General features: G+C 43.9%; 1 protein-coding gene across 2 annotated transcripts in view; it reads left to right on the top strand.

The window, feature by feature from the left end:
* The window catches only part of PPM1H (protein phosphatase, Mg2+/Mn2+ dependent 1H), a 237,362-nt gene that overhangs the window by 76,883 nt on the left and 142,986 nt on the right, over positions 1-17,493 (top strand). For both annotated transcript variants that reach the window (XM_058557737.1, XM_058557738.1), the window contains exon 2: positions 11,365-11,530. In XM_058557737.1, the coding sequence (XP_058413720.1) occupies positions 11,365-11,530 (166 nt within the window). The remainder of the gene's footprint in view (positions 1-11,364; positions 11,531-17,493) is intronic.

Here is a 17,493-nt window from a genome sequence, read left to right on the forward strand (position 1 = left end):
CTAGGAAAAAAAATGAGTTCATTTGTTCATTCATTCAGCTAACATTCATTGAGTGCCTGCTGCCTGCTATGTGATTTGAGATGGGGAAAACATAACAAAAACCAACGTACAACATTATGGAGCGTATCTATCTTTGACTGAAATATGTTGGTAGCCCACCTTGTCCTGTTTTTTTAAGGATGATGCTGGGCGGCCAGTTTAAGAGTTTCCTTTCTTGTCAGTGCATTTGTCGCCTTCATGGCCGTAGCAAAGTCTCACTGTACTTTCCAGCTTTTTGAGGGTGAAGTGATTAACTTGCCTAAAATATAACCCAGATTGGCCCTTGTGGGGCCTCAGGGTTTAAACTGGCGTGTTCTTTCCGTTGTAAATTAAGGAAGCTTGAATTGTTCGCTGAGCTTTGCCCTGGGTCTGGGCACACAGGTAAACATGTTTCATCAGATAACAACTAGCTTTCAAAGGGCTACTTTTGGTATCGTTAGGCTTTAATCTGGAAACACAACAGGCTTTCTCTACAAGTTAGTTAACACAGGGGTGAAAGTTTTCCAAAGCAGATTATTTTCAGTTAAAATGTATGTGTTGTTTGTTAAGAAAAACAAAGACTGAAGAAATGAGAGGACGATGAATTATTGCCCTTCACATGCACTTGCAGTCAGACTGTGCTTGCCAAGGAAAAAGTGTGCTGGAGAGCTGAAACCCTGTGACGTGTCACAATTGCTTCTTGCAATACCTGTGTTCTACTTATAGGCTGTTGTGCAACTGATTACAAGAGCATTGTTTGTGTGAACACACTACATCATTCACAACCTGAGTGCTATGAGAAAATGCCAGAGTGGCTTGTCTAGGACTTTTAACTGAGTAATTTTGCCTATGGTATTGATGGGGGCAATGCAGTGAGGATAACGAAACCACCTTTCTCGTGTTTAGGGTTTACAAGCAACAACAACTAAGTTGTTAGATGTAAAGTGCTTTAAACGGTTCTGTTTCCAACAGTCAAGCAATAGCCCTATGCAGAAAGCACTGCCCATTGTCCCCGTCTTACTGAGGAGAAACTGAGGCAGAGGCAGGTAACGTAACCCGCTGTATGTCGGACAGCTACGTCCTGGCTGCTCCAGCATTCAGACCTGGGGAAACTGGTTCCAGAGCCTCTCGGCTCTTAACTCCCTTACCAGCTGCCTCCCAAGTTCCCAGCAGAGAGAATCCTGTCCTGCCTGCCCCCAGCCCACCTGGTGTTTGCTGCGGCACAGCCGACACCGGTGGATGCTGGATGCGTGGCCTTTAGCTCTCAGGAAGGGCGAGAGCACGTTTTTCAAGATCTTGTCTAACACGGGGACTCAGAACTCCCAGGTCAGAGTGTCATCCTTCTTAACCACCAAACAGTCCTCTTCTGAAGAAACTTGTTCTTCTTGTGTTGCTTTTAGGTTGAAAAGGGAAATATCAGAGCCTAGATTTTCCAGAACTTTCTTTATCCCAGAGCAAGGGAAAAGCTAAGATTGTATCGGGGGTTTCTGAGGAAATTACTGATTAAAAGTTTATGTATTTTAGGGGGCTGGGACAGTGTCAGAGCGCTTAAGTTCGTGTGTTCCACTTTGGCGGCCCGAGGTTTGCAGGTTCGGATCCTGGGCACGGACATACCGCTCATCAAGCCGTGCTGAGGTGGCGTGCCACATAGAAGAACTACAACTCTACAACTGTGGTGCACAACTATGTACTGGGGCTTTGGGGAGAAAAAAGAAAAAAGGAGGAAGATTGGCAACAGGTGTTAGTGCAGGGCCAATCTTCCTCAAAAAAAAAAATTATGTATTTTATTTGATGTCTTTTGAGATTAGAATACTTTTATCTTTTGGTTTCATTTTCTTAGTTGGAGGCTTTTTAAGGTTCGTGTTTTTAAATTACACGTTTGAAATTGACTTTCACTTTGTTTTAAAAAAATGCATTTCTCTCCCATTGCTGATAGTACCGATGAATCTAGTGAATAAAGGAAAACCTTATCTTTGAAGATGTGCTAGCTTCAAGCACATGGGTTTTTGTTTTTTCTTAATTGCCAGCAGAAGCTAACAGCTATATGCAAGTAATACTGTTCTAAACCTGCAAAAAGTATTTTTCTGCTTTATTTAAAGCAAAACTTCCAAACCTGAAACCCTTTTGGAGGAGGCTTTATTTTGAGTCCACTTGGCCCCGACGGAGCAGCATTGGGGGTCGTACGGGAATTGCTTCAACATCTGACGGAGCGCAGACTTCCTTGTTTAAATACGGAAGCTGGACTTCGGCGATATTAAATGGTCTTGCCAAGAGGACCCAGACAATAATTGAAAGGAAATACCCAGCGGCAGCTTTCTGATTTTTATCTTTACTCTGTTAAAAGTTCATTTCTAACAGCCAGTATGAGGAAGAAAACATTGATATTTATGTGCGGAGATCTGTTGGACAATACCTTATCTTCGTTTGATCTTTAGTGTTTGTTTTTTCATCTTCAGTTATGTAATTATATTGGTGAGGGAGACAGAAGCTCGTGATGGCCCTCAAATGCTAGCAGCAGAGTATATTGAAAGCTAATGTCACTAATATGATGGTGTGACCAAGGTGCACATTCAATTCTACCCAAACCTACATCTCGCTCCTTTTCTTCACTTACATATTATGTGAAATTGTCAGTATTCGACTGCTTTTGACCTACAAAAACAGTTTCATAGAGTTCAACCTAATAGTTCCGAGGTGAGCACACATTTTCTGTAAAGGTATAGATAGTAAAAATTACAGGCTTTGCAGGCCAGAAAGTCTGTGTTTGAAACTACTAACATGGCTGCATTCCAATAAAACTGTATTTATGGACACTGAAATTTGAATTTCATATAATTTTCATGTCATGAAATATTCTGATTTTTTTTCCAACAATTTAAACATGTAAAAGCCATTCTTAGCTTGGGGCTGTCCAAAAACAAGCAGTGGCCTAGATTTGCTGACCCTTGGTTAAGCTGAAGTTGGCTGCCACTGCCTTTGTAATTTTGGTATCATGGAACTTTCTGTCAGCTGACCTAAAACCAGTCTCATTAGCTCATCCCATACAACTCCCCACGCCCAAGCCTTGTTTCACCTCCTCACTTCCCTTCATAAGCAGGGTACCTCATCTGCTCATTCTGCCAGGGGAAATCGGAGAGTCTTCCTCTTGCTCCTCTGTCCTCCACAACCCACACCCAGCGTGTTTTACTAGGACTCTTGGTTCATCCGCCTCCTCTCAAACCCTCTCTTCCCTCCACCCAGAGCCACACTTGGCTCATGACCTCTTTGTCACCTGGACTGTTATGAGACCCTGGCTGATCTCTTTGCCTTTGTCATTTATCCTCTGTAATCCATCCTCCATTAGATCATTACTGATGTTTTCCTAAATAATTTTGAGCATATCACTCTGTTGTTTGAATAATCCTAGATTCTGCCCATTGGTCGTTAGCTCCATAGCATAAAGTTCCCCTAGAATTTCACAGTCTGGTTCTGATGTAGCCCCCTCACCAAGCCTGTGCTTAGGTCACATCCATCTCCTCTTTGTGAAGCTAGCATCACTCTACACAGGCTGTTCCCCTTCCTGGAGAGCCTTTCCTTGTCTTTTCTCTATTGATTTCCTACCTCATTCCGTAAGGGTGAGCTCAGATGCCACCTCATCTGTGACATTTTGCCCAACTCTTCTTTTGCAGAGTTGTCTTCTTTGCGTTTTCAGATCCCTTGTGACACGTACCTTGAGTATGGCATCAATCTGAGCAAATTGTAGTTATTTGTAAGAAGGTTTCCCTCCTATAGATGCCTCTGGGCTCCTTGAGAGTGGACACATCCTAGTCATCTTGGTTTATCCCTACTTGGTTACACAATACATGTTTTTGTATATGTGAGGAAGATCAGCACTGAGCTAACATCCATGCCAATCCTCCTCTTTTATTTTTTTGGCAGAGGAAGACTGGCCCTGGGCTAACATCTGTGCCCATCTTCCTCCACTTTATATAGGACGCTGCCACAGCATGGCTTGACAAGCGAGGCATCGGTGTATGCTCGGGATCCGAACCCCGGGCCGCCACAGCGGAGCATGCACACTTAACTGTGACACCACCGGGCTAGCCCCCACAATACAGATTTTTAAAGTAATTATTTCAATTAATATATACTATGTATCTAACAACTTTCTTGGTTTACACCTGAAGTCACAGAGAGCTGATTGCAGGGTTGCAGAATGCCTTTGGGGCCGGGCTGGTTACTTAAATGGCAGAAGTGGACAGAATGTGGTCTGGGGAGCTAGCGAGGACATGTCTTATTTTGTGGGGCTGCTTCTGCTCAGGTCCAGCTGATTGTTGTCACACAAGAGTGTGACAGGTGTGTGGCCTGATGTATTAGTTTTCAAAAGAGGTGGGAAAATTAAGATTTTTAATGTAAATATCCCAATTTTTAAATATTGACAACTAATTCACCTTTTAAAAAACACTTTGTGTGTAAAAATTTAAAAATACCAACCTGTCCATGGGTTGTGTGTGGCCCTTGAGACCCCAGTTTGCAACCCCTGATTGGTCACATCCCTTCACTAGCCACAGACAGGGCCTGGGAACCAGAAGGCGTAAGGTCGCTTGATGGAGAAGACCTGCTGTCTGAGCTCTTTTTCCTACCTGTGTTTATCCTGCCTTCCCGACCATGCTGCCTCCCCGCTCCTGTGTCGGTACTTAGTCACCTTCCAAAATGTGGAAGCCAAACACTACGGAGAATTCCATTTCCTGCCATCCTTTCTCCTCCCTGGTGACACCCGACTGACTGTTAACTGAATGGGCTGGGATGGCCTCCTATTCCCTGTCCTGCCGGGAGGTGGCTGAAACCGCCGTCTGGGAGAAGCTATTGTTCTTGATGGGTGTTCTGGCGGTTTTTGCTGATGGCTGTTATCAAAGGCTTAGGTTCCTAGTCAGAGGTGGTTTTCCAGGACACCGAGAATGAGAGGTTGTTAACTCCCTTGGGGCTAGGAATCGTCCTTCGGATCCAGCTTATCTGGGTGGTCAGTAACCACTTCAGAGAATCACACGAAACATCACCTGAGGGTACCAGAAAAGAGAATTTTAATAATTGGTAGCTGTATTTGGTCTTCCATAAATGATTCATTTTGCGCCCCTCCCCCTCCAGCATTTTGCTGTCTGCTTCTCAATTCCATATGAATCAGCACCAGCTCACCTCACCTGATGGCCGTTATCAAACGCTTCCTCCTTCGTACCCAGTGTAATTACTGCCTGCTTAGCGGTGTTAACACTTAGTGTCAACTTTTTAGCCCAAACCGCTCTGGTCTTTATTTCCTTTAAAAACAAAGCAGTATAATAATAATAAAAAAAAATCAAACTAAACCAAACCAAATTTTCCATTTGGTCTTTTTCTGTGGATCAGGGGCCTTAGCGTCTGAGTCCAGGAGCATGGGGGCCCAGAGATGGCGTCTGTTGGCAGGTCTGGGTGGGAGTCTAGAAGCAGCTTTCCTGCTTTTCATAACTGTGCGAGTGCTTTCCTGCGTGCAGAGCACTGTTACACGTGTGGCTGGAGGCTTGCATCAACTTTGAGAAGAGGGCTCAGAGGAGCGGGTGGCCTTGCTCAAGACACCTGTTCTGGAAAGTGCCATGCTGTGCCACTATTGGCACCTGGCGGTGGCCATGCATCCTGGAGGCTGGCAGAGGGATGCTGATGGAAAGGGGGATTCTCCTCAATCTTGCACGGCTGGATCAAGTCCCTTGGGCCCGATGGAATAGGCAGCTAGCTTTGTATTTGATGTTTTATTATTAAGTAATATATATTGAGTGCTCCCTATGTGCCAGGCACTGTTAAATGCTTTTCATGCTAGGGCACTTAATCCTCACAACTCTTCCATGATCAGAAATAACTTATTCCCATTTTAGACGGAGAAAGTCACTTGCCCAAGAACACACAGCTGGAGCTAGTAATTAGCAGAACCCAAGTTTGGGCTAGGTCTGTCTGACCGTTGGCCGTGTTTGTGCTGTTGGCACTCTGCTGGTTACTTCCTGGTGGGGAGGCAGAGGGAAGAGTTGGTAATGAATGACTTGAGGCCTGTCATGTGTTTAGCACAGTACAAGAGATGTGGAAGTCCTTCAAAAAATGTCACCTGTGACTGTCCTTTGTTGATTGTCTTTTGTAAATCCTTTTGAAAATTGTTCCATTGTGAGTTCTCTGGGCAGTGGCCTTTGTGACAAGGGCTCACTCCTTGAGAATACTTGAAAGTACTTACTTGTCCATATTTAGTAATAGGGCCCTGGTCTATGTGTCATATTATCAGATGAGTGTGCTTGTAGTCAAGGTTTTGAGCAGATGAGAAGGCAGATAACTTGATAATTTGATGGTTGTAATTAAAAGCAGGACATTTCTGCTGAAACTCAGGTGGAGGTGATTAAAAATTTGTGACCAGAGTATTTCACAAACAGAAAGGAGGAAAACAGGTTTCCCAAGTGTGGGACAGCAGCACGGTATGAATTGCTTCCTCTTTGTAAATAGGTTCTGCTATTGCTGTGATCTCACAGTCACGTTCACGCCTGGCATCCAGGTCACAGCTGCAAGCGGTATCTGACATACACAGAGGATTTTTGATTTCTGAGCCCTTAAAATTCTGTTTACCTGTTTTCACAAGGGGAAAAAATCTAGGTGCTTTGGTTCAATTGAGGGTAGGTGGGTAGGTTAACACAGTTCATAAATGAATTTAACTTTGCCACGTGTCTCTCTCCCAGGGGGCACAGGTCTCGTGGTCTTCTAAGGGATGAAAGAACTGGGTGTTAACTTTCCATATTGAAGAGACATTAGCTCTCCTTCCCCTTCATCCTCTAACGTTTCTCCCACCTGAACTTTCATCCTAACTACAAAATTACCCAATTCTTAAATTTATATGACTAAAACCCGCCCTCCCCAACACACATTTTAGCAACTCCCAAAATTTAATCCATGAAGTACTGCTAAAGAGCTGAGGTTTACTGAAGTTACGTAACTTGGCTAAACACTCTGCCATCTACTAGCTGTGACTCATTTTTAAAAAGCAGAGAACAGGGGCTGGCCCGGTGGTGTAGTGGTTAAGTTCACACGTTACGCTTTGGCGGCCCAGGGTTCGCTGGTTCGGATCCTGGGCGTGGACCTACTCACCACTCATCAAGCCATGCTGAGGTGGCGTCCCATATAGAAGAGCCACAACTTTACAACTGTGATATACAACTATGTACTGGGGCTTTGGGGAGAAAAAAGAAAAAGAGGGAGATTGGCAACAGATGTTAGCACTGGGCCAATCTTCCTCAAAAAAAATAAAAAAAAAAAAAAAGGAGAGAACAGTGGTGGCTGACTCCAAGTTGACAAGACGATAAAACAAGTTAATTATTATGTGTAAAATACGACAGTCCCTGGCACATAGTTAGTTCTCAACAATGAAAGATACTATTATTACTCCACATCTAGGAAGTAGCAGAATTGATTTCTGATTTCATTCATTCATCCAATAAACATTTGTTGAGCACCTGCTCTGTGCTGTGTTCTGAGGAGATAGCCCACATTCTTAACCACTATGCTTTATTACCTCCACTTTAATGTCAGGGAAGACATCTTCCCGCTTTGTAGGAAGTTGGGGAATAATGTCACCAAAGATACGACGATTCATGGTGCACCAGCATTTTGTTTTTAAGTCTTCAAAATAAGCGTCATGGGTAGGTATTGTTTAGATAAAGAATGCATGTCTTATAGTCATTCCTGTTGCTCTCAACGTAGTGCTGACTTTACACTGGAGCATAAGACAAGAAGGGAGTGTAGCTGCTGCTAGAGTGGCTTACATCTGAAGAAGTTATTGAATAATTAACACATGATGCTCCTCAACTTGGGAAACAGTTTTTCTCAATTGACTTTTAGAGGAATTAAAAGTTTCATTTACATTTAGTAAATAAAGCATTTGCCTTTGAAGAACAAAGTCAAATATTTAAGTTGCTAGAGATCAAGCTTTTTAAAGCCAAAATAAATTGAGACGAATTAGGACTTTCTCCTAAAGCCGTATGGAGTAAGGAATTTGAAATAATATAAAATAAGGGATAAGAGTTGTGTTTTTAAAAAATAAAAAAAAAAAAGAGGCAGTGGCTTTAAGTTAATATGACTTTATCATCTGAGTAATGATCAGATATCTGACCAAAGAGGCTTACAGGATTGGGGCTGCTGTCTTCCCACTAGGTTGATGTGTCTGACTTTTTGATATTTCATTAGTGTCATTCACAAGCTATATTCAACATGAAATGACAGAGTAAGGCCACCCATGATTGCTCTCTCACAGGTCTCTGGCTTTGATGCGTCATTTCAGTACAGCCCTCCGAACCAAGTGCCGATAAGAATAGACACTCGATAGGAAAATAAAACAACACGAGAGCTGAAGCAGAAAGAACTGGAAACTCACAAGTGTGAGCTCTGCCGTATTTAGCTGTGTGACCTTGTGCAAGTCACGGTCCTCTGGGGCCCTGAGTTTCTCATGCATCAAATAAAGTTTCTAGAGTCTCTTGCTGAAGTTAGGTCAACTTTGGAGTTTAATATCCACTAAGAGAAATAGAAGATAAAGGACTTTCAGGGGCCAATGATTCGTGATTTCTGTAATTAGAGTAGCTTTGTTGGCTGCTGGAAAACAGCAGTGGCAGATAACTCAGCCTGGCATGTAGTTATTGGAGATCAGTGATGTTTTTTTTTGTTAAATAAAAAGACCTGACTACACCATAAGTTTAGGTGCCAATGGTCAGGGTGGTGCCAAGTTCCAGAAATAGCAGCTAGGCTCTTGTACAGAGGACAATATGGAGGGGACACTTGTCACAAACTGGTTTTCCCACCTGAGCCTCCACTTCAACTTTCTCTAGGGAAGACCCTCATATGGGAGATGATGGAGTGTAATGTCACCATCCAGTACACAACCCACCCCAAACATGTTTCCTGGGAAGTCACTGCCAGTGACTGGGAAGAGGCAGGTGGTATTTCACACCTCCTTCCTCTGCCTAGTTTTGTTCTCTGAGGATGGAGAATCTCCAGACAAATACACGTTCTGTATTATGGGCTCCAGCTGCAAACCCCTAGTGACTTGGCTTGCGTTAAGCATGGGATCCTCTACAGACGGGCAGATCTGAACCATCCATTCTTCTGTTTTCCTCTGGGCACTTTCTCAGCCTCCTCCAATAGACAGAGAAGCTAAGAGAGAATTCCCCTTTCTCTAAGTCCTGGACCTCAGCTTGCCTATCTGCTTATTCCGTGCTTCCCCCCACAGTCCGGCTTGGCCTGCCACAGACTAATGAGGGTCCCCATGGTATAACAGGAAGAGCTTGGGTTGGGGGTCAAGGTAGACCTCATTCTGAATCCCAGCTGCTCCACTTCCTGGCTGTGGAACCCAGGGGAAGTTACTTAGCTTGGGCAGTCAGCGTGGTAGTATTAATAGTCATCATGCAGATGTAGCCTCGTTGGTTCTTCAAGAATTACATTTTATGCTTAAACCATATGAAAATGTCCTCTCCTTAGAGGAGAGAGTGAAGGTGGGGCAGAAAACTAGACCTTGAACTCTCCCCTTCCCATCCCTCCATTCCCAAGAGGGTGTGATAAACCCCAGAGATAGGCGGAACCTCCCAGAGGTCCAAGAGCGTTCCCACCTCCTTACACAGCTCCCAGGACAAAGATTTTCAAACTCTGTGAGCAACAATCTGCTTTAAAGACAGACTTCAATCTCTCTAAAAAAGGTTACATAAAACTAATTTGTAAAGTGAGTAAAAGTAGACTTTTGTTTATAAAAATGTGCTTATGTTGAAATACATAATAAACCCAATAAAAAGGATGAAGCAGCTTTGCTTAATACAGAAATTTGGAATAGAGGAGATAATAGATGAGAGATATGGTCTTTTTCCTAGAACATATAGAGAAGTAATTGCAAAACCTTTTTTTTTTTTTTTTTTTTCTTACCAGTTCTCTTTCCAATCAAGTGATACTGGTCAATTAAAGAGAAAAGATAGGGCCGGCCCGGTGGCGTAAACGGTTAAATGTGTGCACTCCGCTGCGGCGGCCCGGGATTCACCGGTTCGGATCCCGTGTGCGCACCGATGCATTGCTTGGCAAGCCATGCTGTGGCGGCATCCCATATAAAGTGGAGGAAGATGGGCACGGATGTTAGCCCAGGGTCAGTCTTCCTCAGCAAAAAAAGAGGAGGATTGGCAGATGTTAGCACAGGGCTGATCTGCTCACAAAAAAGCAAACAAACAAACAAAAACAAAAACAAAAAAAAAGAGACAAGATAGAAGACTTATTATGCCAAAGCCGCCTGAAATATATAGACCAGCATGTGTTCATTCACATGTAACAGATGGGAGTGAACTCTTAAATTATTGCGTTTTTTTTTTCAAAATGCTTATACATTTAAAAAATTTAAAGTAAATGTTAAAATGTCTGAAACATCTCCATAGAATCCCAGGGTTTGGCAGAAGACTACTCAAAACACTCCCTTAGATCTTGCAGCTCTCAAATCTCAGTTTTCTCTCCTTTCCTGCTTGATTGTGGGGTATATGTGTTGACTTATGGAGATCTGTACAGTTTTCAATACTAAAAGCCATTTGAGATGGAAAATGGTGACATTTGAATGAGATCTGCAGTCTGGTTGACAGTATTGTATCAGTGTCAATGGCTCGTTTTGATACTGTATATATAGTGATGTAAGATGTTACTACTGGGGGAAGTTGGGGGAAGGGTGCATGGGACTCGGTACTATTTTTGCAATTTACTCTGAGTCTGTAATTATTTCAGAACTTAAAAGTAAAAAAAAAAGGAAGTCATTTGAAAATGATTGTCTTCTGCTTAACTGTTAAGAGATAGTATAACCAGATTAATAGAGCCATGTGCACACCACACATATCGAGTGCATTTCCATTATCTTACCTTAAAAAAAAAACATCTTTTCTTTCATGCTTTAGTGAATGTTTTAATGTGTGCTAATATAATTCCATTTTTAAAGAATCAGTTTGGGGCCAGCCCCAGTGGCCTAGTAGTTAAGTTCAGCGCACATGGCCCAGGTTCGGTTCCTGGGAGCGGACCTACACCACTCGTCTGTCAGTGGCCATGCTGTGGCAGCGGCTCACATACAAAATAGAAGAAGATTGACCACAGATGTTAGCTCAGGGCGAATCTTCCTCAGCAAAAAAGAAGAAAAAGTTCAGTTTACTCAGGAACATAAAATACCAAGGCCATGAGGTCTTGTGCGTTAAGTGGGGCTTTAGTGTTGTGCCACTTGTGGAGACCACCTGGGCTGACCCTTGAGACAAAGCTCTCAGCTGTCTGGAAATCACTCTGTCTGACCAGCTTTTCTGGCTTCTTCTCCAGGGTTATCAATGCTGGGAAGAGCACGCATAATGAAGACCAAGCCAGCTGTGAGGTGCTCACTGTGAAGAAGAAAGCAGGGGCCATCATCTCAACCCCAAACAGGAACTCAGCAAAGAGACGGTCCTCCCTTCCCAATGGGGAGGGGCTGCAGCTGAAGGAGAACTCGGTAAGACCCTCCTTAACCCCGGGTCTCAGGTGAGGGGAACCGCATACTCTGGCCCCGCAGTGAGATGTTTGGCTGATCCAGGTCTGAATGGAAGCGAGAAAAGCAATGTCCCCAGAGTCGGTGGAGTGGCAGGTCTGTACTCAGGGTATCCGTGTCACACAGTCAAAGCTGAAGGTGACACACGTATGAAGAGCTGGCGTTTAGGTAAATAAAACACCCACATCCAATAGAGGTTTTGTTGCAAGAACTAGTATAGATAATGTTTGGTGGTTTTAAAGAAGCCACTTCAAGGTTTTTGTGAAGGAGATGGTCTCTGGAAGCCTCTCGTGAGGGGCGGAAATAACTCTATCCATTGGCTTAGAGCCCTGCTGACTCTGCCCTTTCTTCCCCTCGTCTGTCTGTTAGAATTGTCCAGTTGGAGCCTGCGTCTGAGGCTTTTCCAGATTAATATTTGTTTCATTTGGCCCAAAGCCCTTGTATCCCATGGGGTGGCCTGCAAATGAATGCCCTGTTGACAAAGGATGAAGCGTTTCTCCTCTCTCCAGTTTCTGGAGAATAAAGCAGACACCCTTGGAAGTTCTGCAAGAACACTCAGAAAAGTATAGGGAATAATTGGTACGTGTCTGTCAGGGGATTATTTAGTTCTATAGACAAGAGACATTGAATGGATGACCCCAATGGGGCTATTTATTCTAATAAGGTTGGGGGATATTTTTGTATATAAATTTTTATAGGATCGGAAAGGATCTAGGAATCTCTTCTTAGTCTAAGAAATAGTGTCTTGTTGCGTTTATGCTTAGGGAATAAGAGCACTGATTTATTTTGTTAGTATTAGTTCAACTTAGAGTTAGAAAACACAGCGACCTGTGGAGGCTCATCAGTTGTACTTGTTTTCAAGGCTGAAGGAAGCATGGATTAGGTCTCTACTAAAGAGCCAGGGTCGAGGACCCAGATGGGCAGTGTGGAACAGTGGTGCTGAAGTGCACAGGCTCTGGGGTAAGACGTTTTGGTGCAGTCCCTCACTTACTAAGCTATTTAATTTGGGGATAGTTACTTATTCTTTGAGCCTCAGTTTTCTCTTCTGTGAAAAGGAATAATAATAGTAGGAACTACCAAATATGGAAGGAACAGGCTAGTTGGAAGTATGAAACCCAATAGTTCACAGAAAACGTTGAGGCAGTGTCTTAATTAATAAATCCTTGATAAATGTTAGTGATTATTATCCTGAAGTCAGTCCCTCTTCTGTCATTCTCTGTGGATAATACCCACTGAATTTTGTGTGTTTATTCATTTGTAAATCAGAGGTCACACCGTTTCTTTTATACCTACTTGACAGAATTATTTTGAGGGTTGAGTTATTATGGAAAAGGGCTCAGAAAATGTGAAGCATTAATGATAATTGGATATGGGTGCCAGTGACTTAATGCTGCTCTTGCCCCTGGTACTTCGCCCTGCTGCTGGGATATAAAGTGATTTCTATGGAAATAAGTCAGAGTTGACATTTGGCCCAAGGCCAGTCAGTGATGGACTTTTTCCTTGTTGCTAGATTCCTCCTAGAAATGGAGCCAGGAGTAACTTTGTAACTGTCTTTCCTTAAGAACAGTGAGACCAGTGCATAAGCACTCTCAGATGGCGCCCCCACTCTCCCTTTGATGGTTCTGAGTCTCTGTGGGGTCCATGCTCCAGGAGGCAGCAAGGAGGTGCCGGGCAGATCAGACACATGCCGGCCCTCCCTCCTGTGCCAGCCACAGCAGCTTCACTCCTATCTGCCTCGCGTGTTAGGCTCCTTATTAGAGTTTAAGGCAAGAGCTATGCTGCTTTTTGTAACTGTGGGAAAATATACATAACATAAAATTTACCGTTTTAACCATTTTTAGGTGCATAGTTCAGTTGCGTTAAATACATCCATATTATTGTGCAGCCATCACTACCATCTGTCTCTAGAACTTTTTCATCTTCCCGAACTGAAACTCTGTACTCATTAAACGCTAACTCCCCATTCCTTCCCCCACCCAGCCGCTGGCCACCACCATTCTACTTTCTGTCTCTCTGAATCTGACTACTCTAGGTAGCTCATATAAGTGGAATCATGCTGTATTTGTCTTTTTGTGTCTGGCATATTTTACTTATCATCACGTCTTCAAGGTTCATCCATGTTATAGAATGTGTGGTAATTTCATTCCTTTTTAAGGCTGAATAATATTCCATTGTATGTATACCGCACATACCATTTTGTTTATCCATTCATCCATCAACGGACACTTGCTTCCACCTTTTGGCTATTGTGCATAATGCTGCTATGAACATGGCGTACAGATATCTGTTTGAGTCCCTGCTTTTAGTTCTTTTGGCTGTATGCCCAGAGTGGAATTGCTGGATGATATGGTAATTTTGTTTAATTTTTTGAGGAACCACCATACTGTTTTCCACAGCAGCTGCACCACTTTACATTCCCACCGGCAGCGCACAAGGGTTCCAATTTCTTCACATCTCGCCAATACATTAATTTCTGTTTTATTGTTGTTTTTTTTTTATATATATAATAGCCATCCTAATGGGTGTGAGGTGGTGTCTCGTTGCAGTTTTGTATTTCCCTAATGATTAGTGATGTTGAACATCTTGTGACGTGCTTGTTGGCTAGATGTATCTTCTTCAAAGAAACATCTATTCAGGTCCTTTGCCCGTTTTTTAATTAGGTTGTCTGTTATGTTGTTGTTTGTTGTTGTGCTGCTTTTTAAAACCTTGAAAACCAAGATCTAGTGTGCCAGATGAATCACTGAGCACTGCTGCGTACCAGGAACTAGATGCCGAGGATTCAGCCAGGAATAAAACCGATGAAAATCCCTACCTACAGGGAGCTTACATTCGCTGAGGGAGACAAGCAATGCAAATATATAGCATGGCAGATAGTAAACGCAGTGGAGAAAAACAAAGCAGGGAAGCAGGGATCTAGGAAGTGTGAGGTGCAAGGGATGGTTACAGAGGGCGTCACTGAGAAGGTGACGTTGGGGCAAAGGCTGGAAAGTGCAGTTACTTGGAGGAGAAGATTCTAACAGTCTCCGCAACTGCAGGGACGGTGAGGCGGGAGCAGGCCCGGTGTTCTCAGGAATCGGCACGGAGGCTCGCGCGGCTGGAGCAGGGAGGAAAGCCTGGACTGCAGGCCGTGCTGTCGGAAGGGTAATGAAGGCAGAGGGAGGCAGTCTGGCCAGACCTTGAAGGCCATGATCAGGACTGGGGCTTCTACTCTGAACGAACAGTTTGCTAGCAGAGGACACTGGATACACTGCTGAAACGAGGCCAGTGATCTCTCCCATCCGGAAGACGTCCCTTAAGTCAAATATGGTAGCACTTAAGAAGGGGTAGTGACAGTACAGGGCCCAGGGCAGCAGACAAGGAAGGTGGACCTCCCCCGTCCCGCTGTGAATCCATTCCTTCACCCACAAGCACATATTGAACACGGAGGCTGCACACTGGGCCTTGGGGATAAGGAGAGACCCCAGTACAGTTCCAGTCCTCCTGGAGCTGAGCTGGGGAGGGAGAAAGAGTCACTAAGCAGCAGCGCTACAATGGAGTGAGTCTTAGGAGAAAGATAAAAAGCCCAGGTTGGGGCCCGGCCTCATGGCCGAGTGGTTCAAGTTCCATGTGTTCCACTTCAGCGGCCCAGGTTCACAGGTTAGGATCCCGAGTACGGACCTACTCCACTCACAGCCATGCTGTGGCAGGGTCCCATATACAAAAAAATAAAGAAAAGAGGAAGATTGGCACAAGTGTTAGCTCAGGGCTAATCTTCCTCACCAAAAAAAACAAGCGAGTCCAGGTTGTATGGAAGCCTAACTCAGATTGGCTGCTGGTGGTTTGGGGAACAACGGAGGAGAGGGGCTGGGTCAGATTACGGAAAGCTTCCTGAGGAAAGTGACATTTGACCTGTTGTCTTGAAAAGTGAATAGGAATTAATCAAGCAAATAAGAGAAAGGGGAGTTTCCGACAGAGGAAACAAACACGTGCAAAGACAGGTTGCCATGAGAGCTCCCGAGGCAAGTCTTCTAGTGCTTTGGAGCACGTGTGGTCGCTTAGAGGGTGACAAGACAGGAGCAGCAAGCAGGTTTCACACACAAGAGCCATTTAATACCCTAATAAGCTGGAATTTCAACCAGACGACTTTAGACAAGGACGTAATGGAATCAAGATAGGATGGTGGTGGGGAGGCTGACTTGGGTAGGCGAGGGGGGCAAACTCAGAGGCTGGGACACCCAGAGGCTGCCCCGTGCGGAAATCTGGGTGAGAGATGATGAAAGCTTGAAATAACGCAGTGATTAGAGCAAGGGGGAGGCTGAGAAGAGATGACGTGAGAGATATAGTTGAGATGACCAGATAACACAGGCTCAGAAGAGACGATGTGAGAGACACAGTTAAGGTGACCAGATGACACAGGCTCAGAAGAGATGATGTGAGAGACACAGTTGAGGTGACCAGATGACACAGGCTCAGAAGAGACGATGTGAGAGACACAGTTGAGGTGACCAGATGACACAGGCTCAGAAGAGACGATGTGAGAGACACAGTTGAGGTGACCAGATGACACAGGCTCAGAAGAGACGATGTGAGAGACACAGTTGAGGTGACCAGATGACACAGGCTCAGAAGAGACGATGTGAGAGACACAGTTGAGGTGACCAGATGACACAGGCTCAGAAGAGACGATGTGAGAGACACAGTTGAGGTGACCAGATGACACAGGCTCAGAAGAGACGATGTGAGAGACACAGTTGAGGTGACCAGATGACACAGGCTCAGAAGAGACGATGTGAGAGACACAGTTGAGGTGACCAGATGACACAGGCTCAGAAGAGATGATGTGAGAGACACAGTTGAGGTGACCAGATGACACAGGCTCAGAAGAGATGACGTGAGAGACACGTCACCAGTAGGACCAGATGACCAACTGCATGGGACAGGGAAGAGTTGAAGACGCCAGGTTTCAGCCACTGGGTGCTGGTCCTTGACAGTGGACCACTGGAGAAGGTACAGGTTTAAAGGTGAGGGGATGGGCAGAAACAGTGACTTGAGTTTTGAGTATTCTAACTTTCCAGGTGGAAGTGTTTTGTGGGAAGTTAGGAATAAGGGTTTGGGGCTCAGGAACAAGTCTAGGGAGGCTTAGATTTCAGGAGTTGCAAGTCCAAAGATGTTCCAAGAAGAAGAGAGGGGAACTGCAAGGAGGAGAAGTAATTACACTGTGGGCCACAGAGAGTTCAAGAAAGATAAGGATGAAAAAATGGGCAAATACCGTTATAAGCAAGAAATGAGACAACAGCATAAATAACAGCATCATTATTTCATTTGCGAACAGCGAGTTGACAGGCATGAAGGATGGCAAAAGGAAGATGCATGGGCTCCCACCAGAATACATGTGATTAATTTCTCCCTCTTTTCTTGACCTGTTCATCCCCAATAAACTTAAAGTCAAAATAAATATTTCCATAAGATTTCTTTTATGTATAATATCACCTTCATCTTGGAGATTGAAGAAAACCTAAAATTTCCTGTAAAACAACATTAAATTCACAATAAGAAGAATTATCATAGGAATTTTTTTATATGTTAGAAACATCAGTGATGTGCAGAGGAATTTAGTAGAAGGGTAACTTTATATTTGATGATATTTCTTATATTGAGTAGCAATAGGGTAGCTGGGTAACAATGAGATGACTTTTTCTAACTACAGATAATTGTTAATTAGAATAAAGATTTTAGGGCTACTTTAAGCTATCCTTCATGCCACTTCATAGAGAATTACTTTAAACTATGAGTACAAGTAATCTTTTAGGCAAAGGAGTCAAATTAAGTCTCCTGTTTTAAAACAAACTTAAAAAAAACATTTTTTGGTAGATAAAATAATATACACTACATTCTGCCTCTCCTGGCTTCCATGAGGCATTTACTGGAGGGGTGTTTTTTTCTGTTTG

The sequence above is a fragment of the Diceros bicornis genome, chromosome 17 (genome assembly GCF_020826845.1).
Source record: "Diceros bicornis minor isolate mBicDic1 chromosome 17, mDicBic1.mat.cur, whole genome shotgun sequence".
Lineage (NCBI taxonomy): Eukaryota > Metazoa > Chordata > Mammalia > Perissodactyla > Rhinocerotidae > Diceros > Diceros bicornis.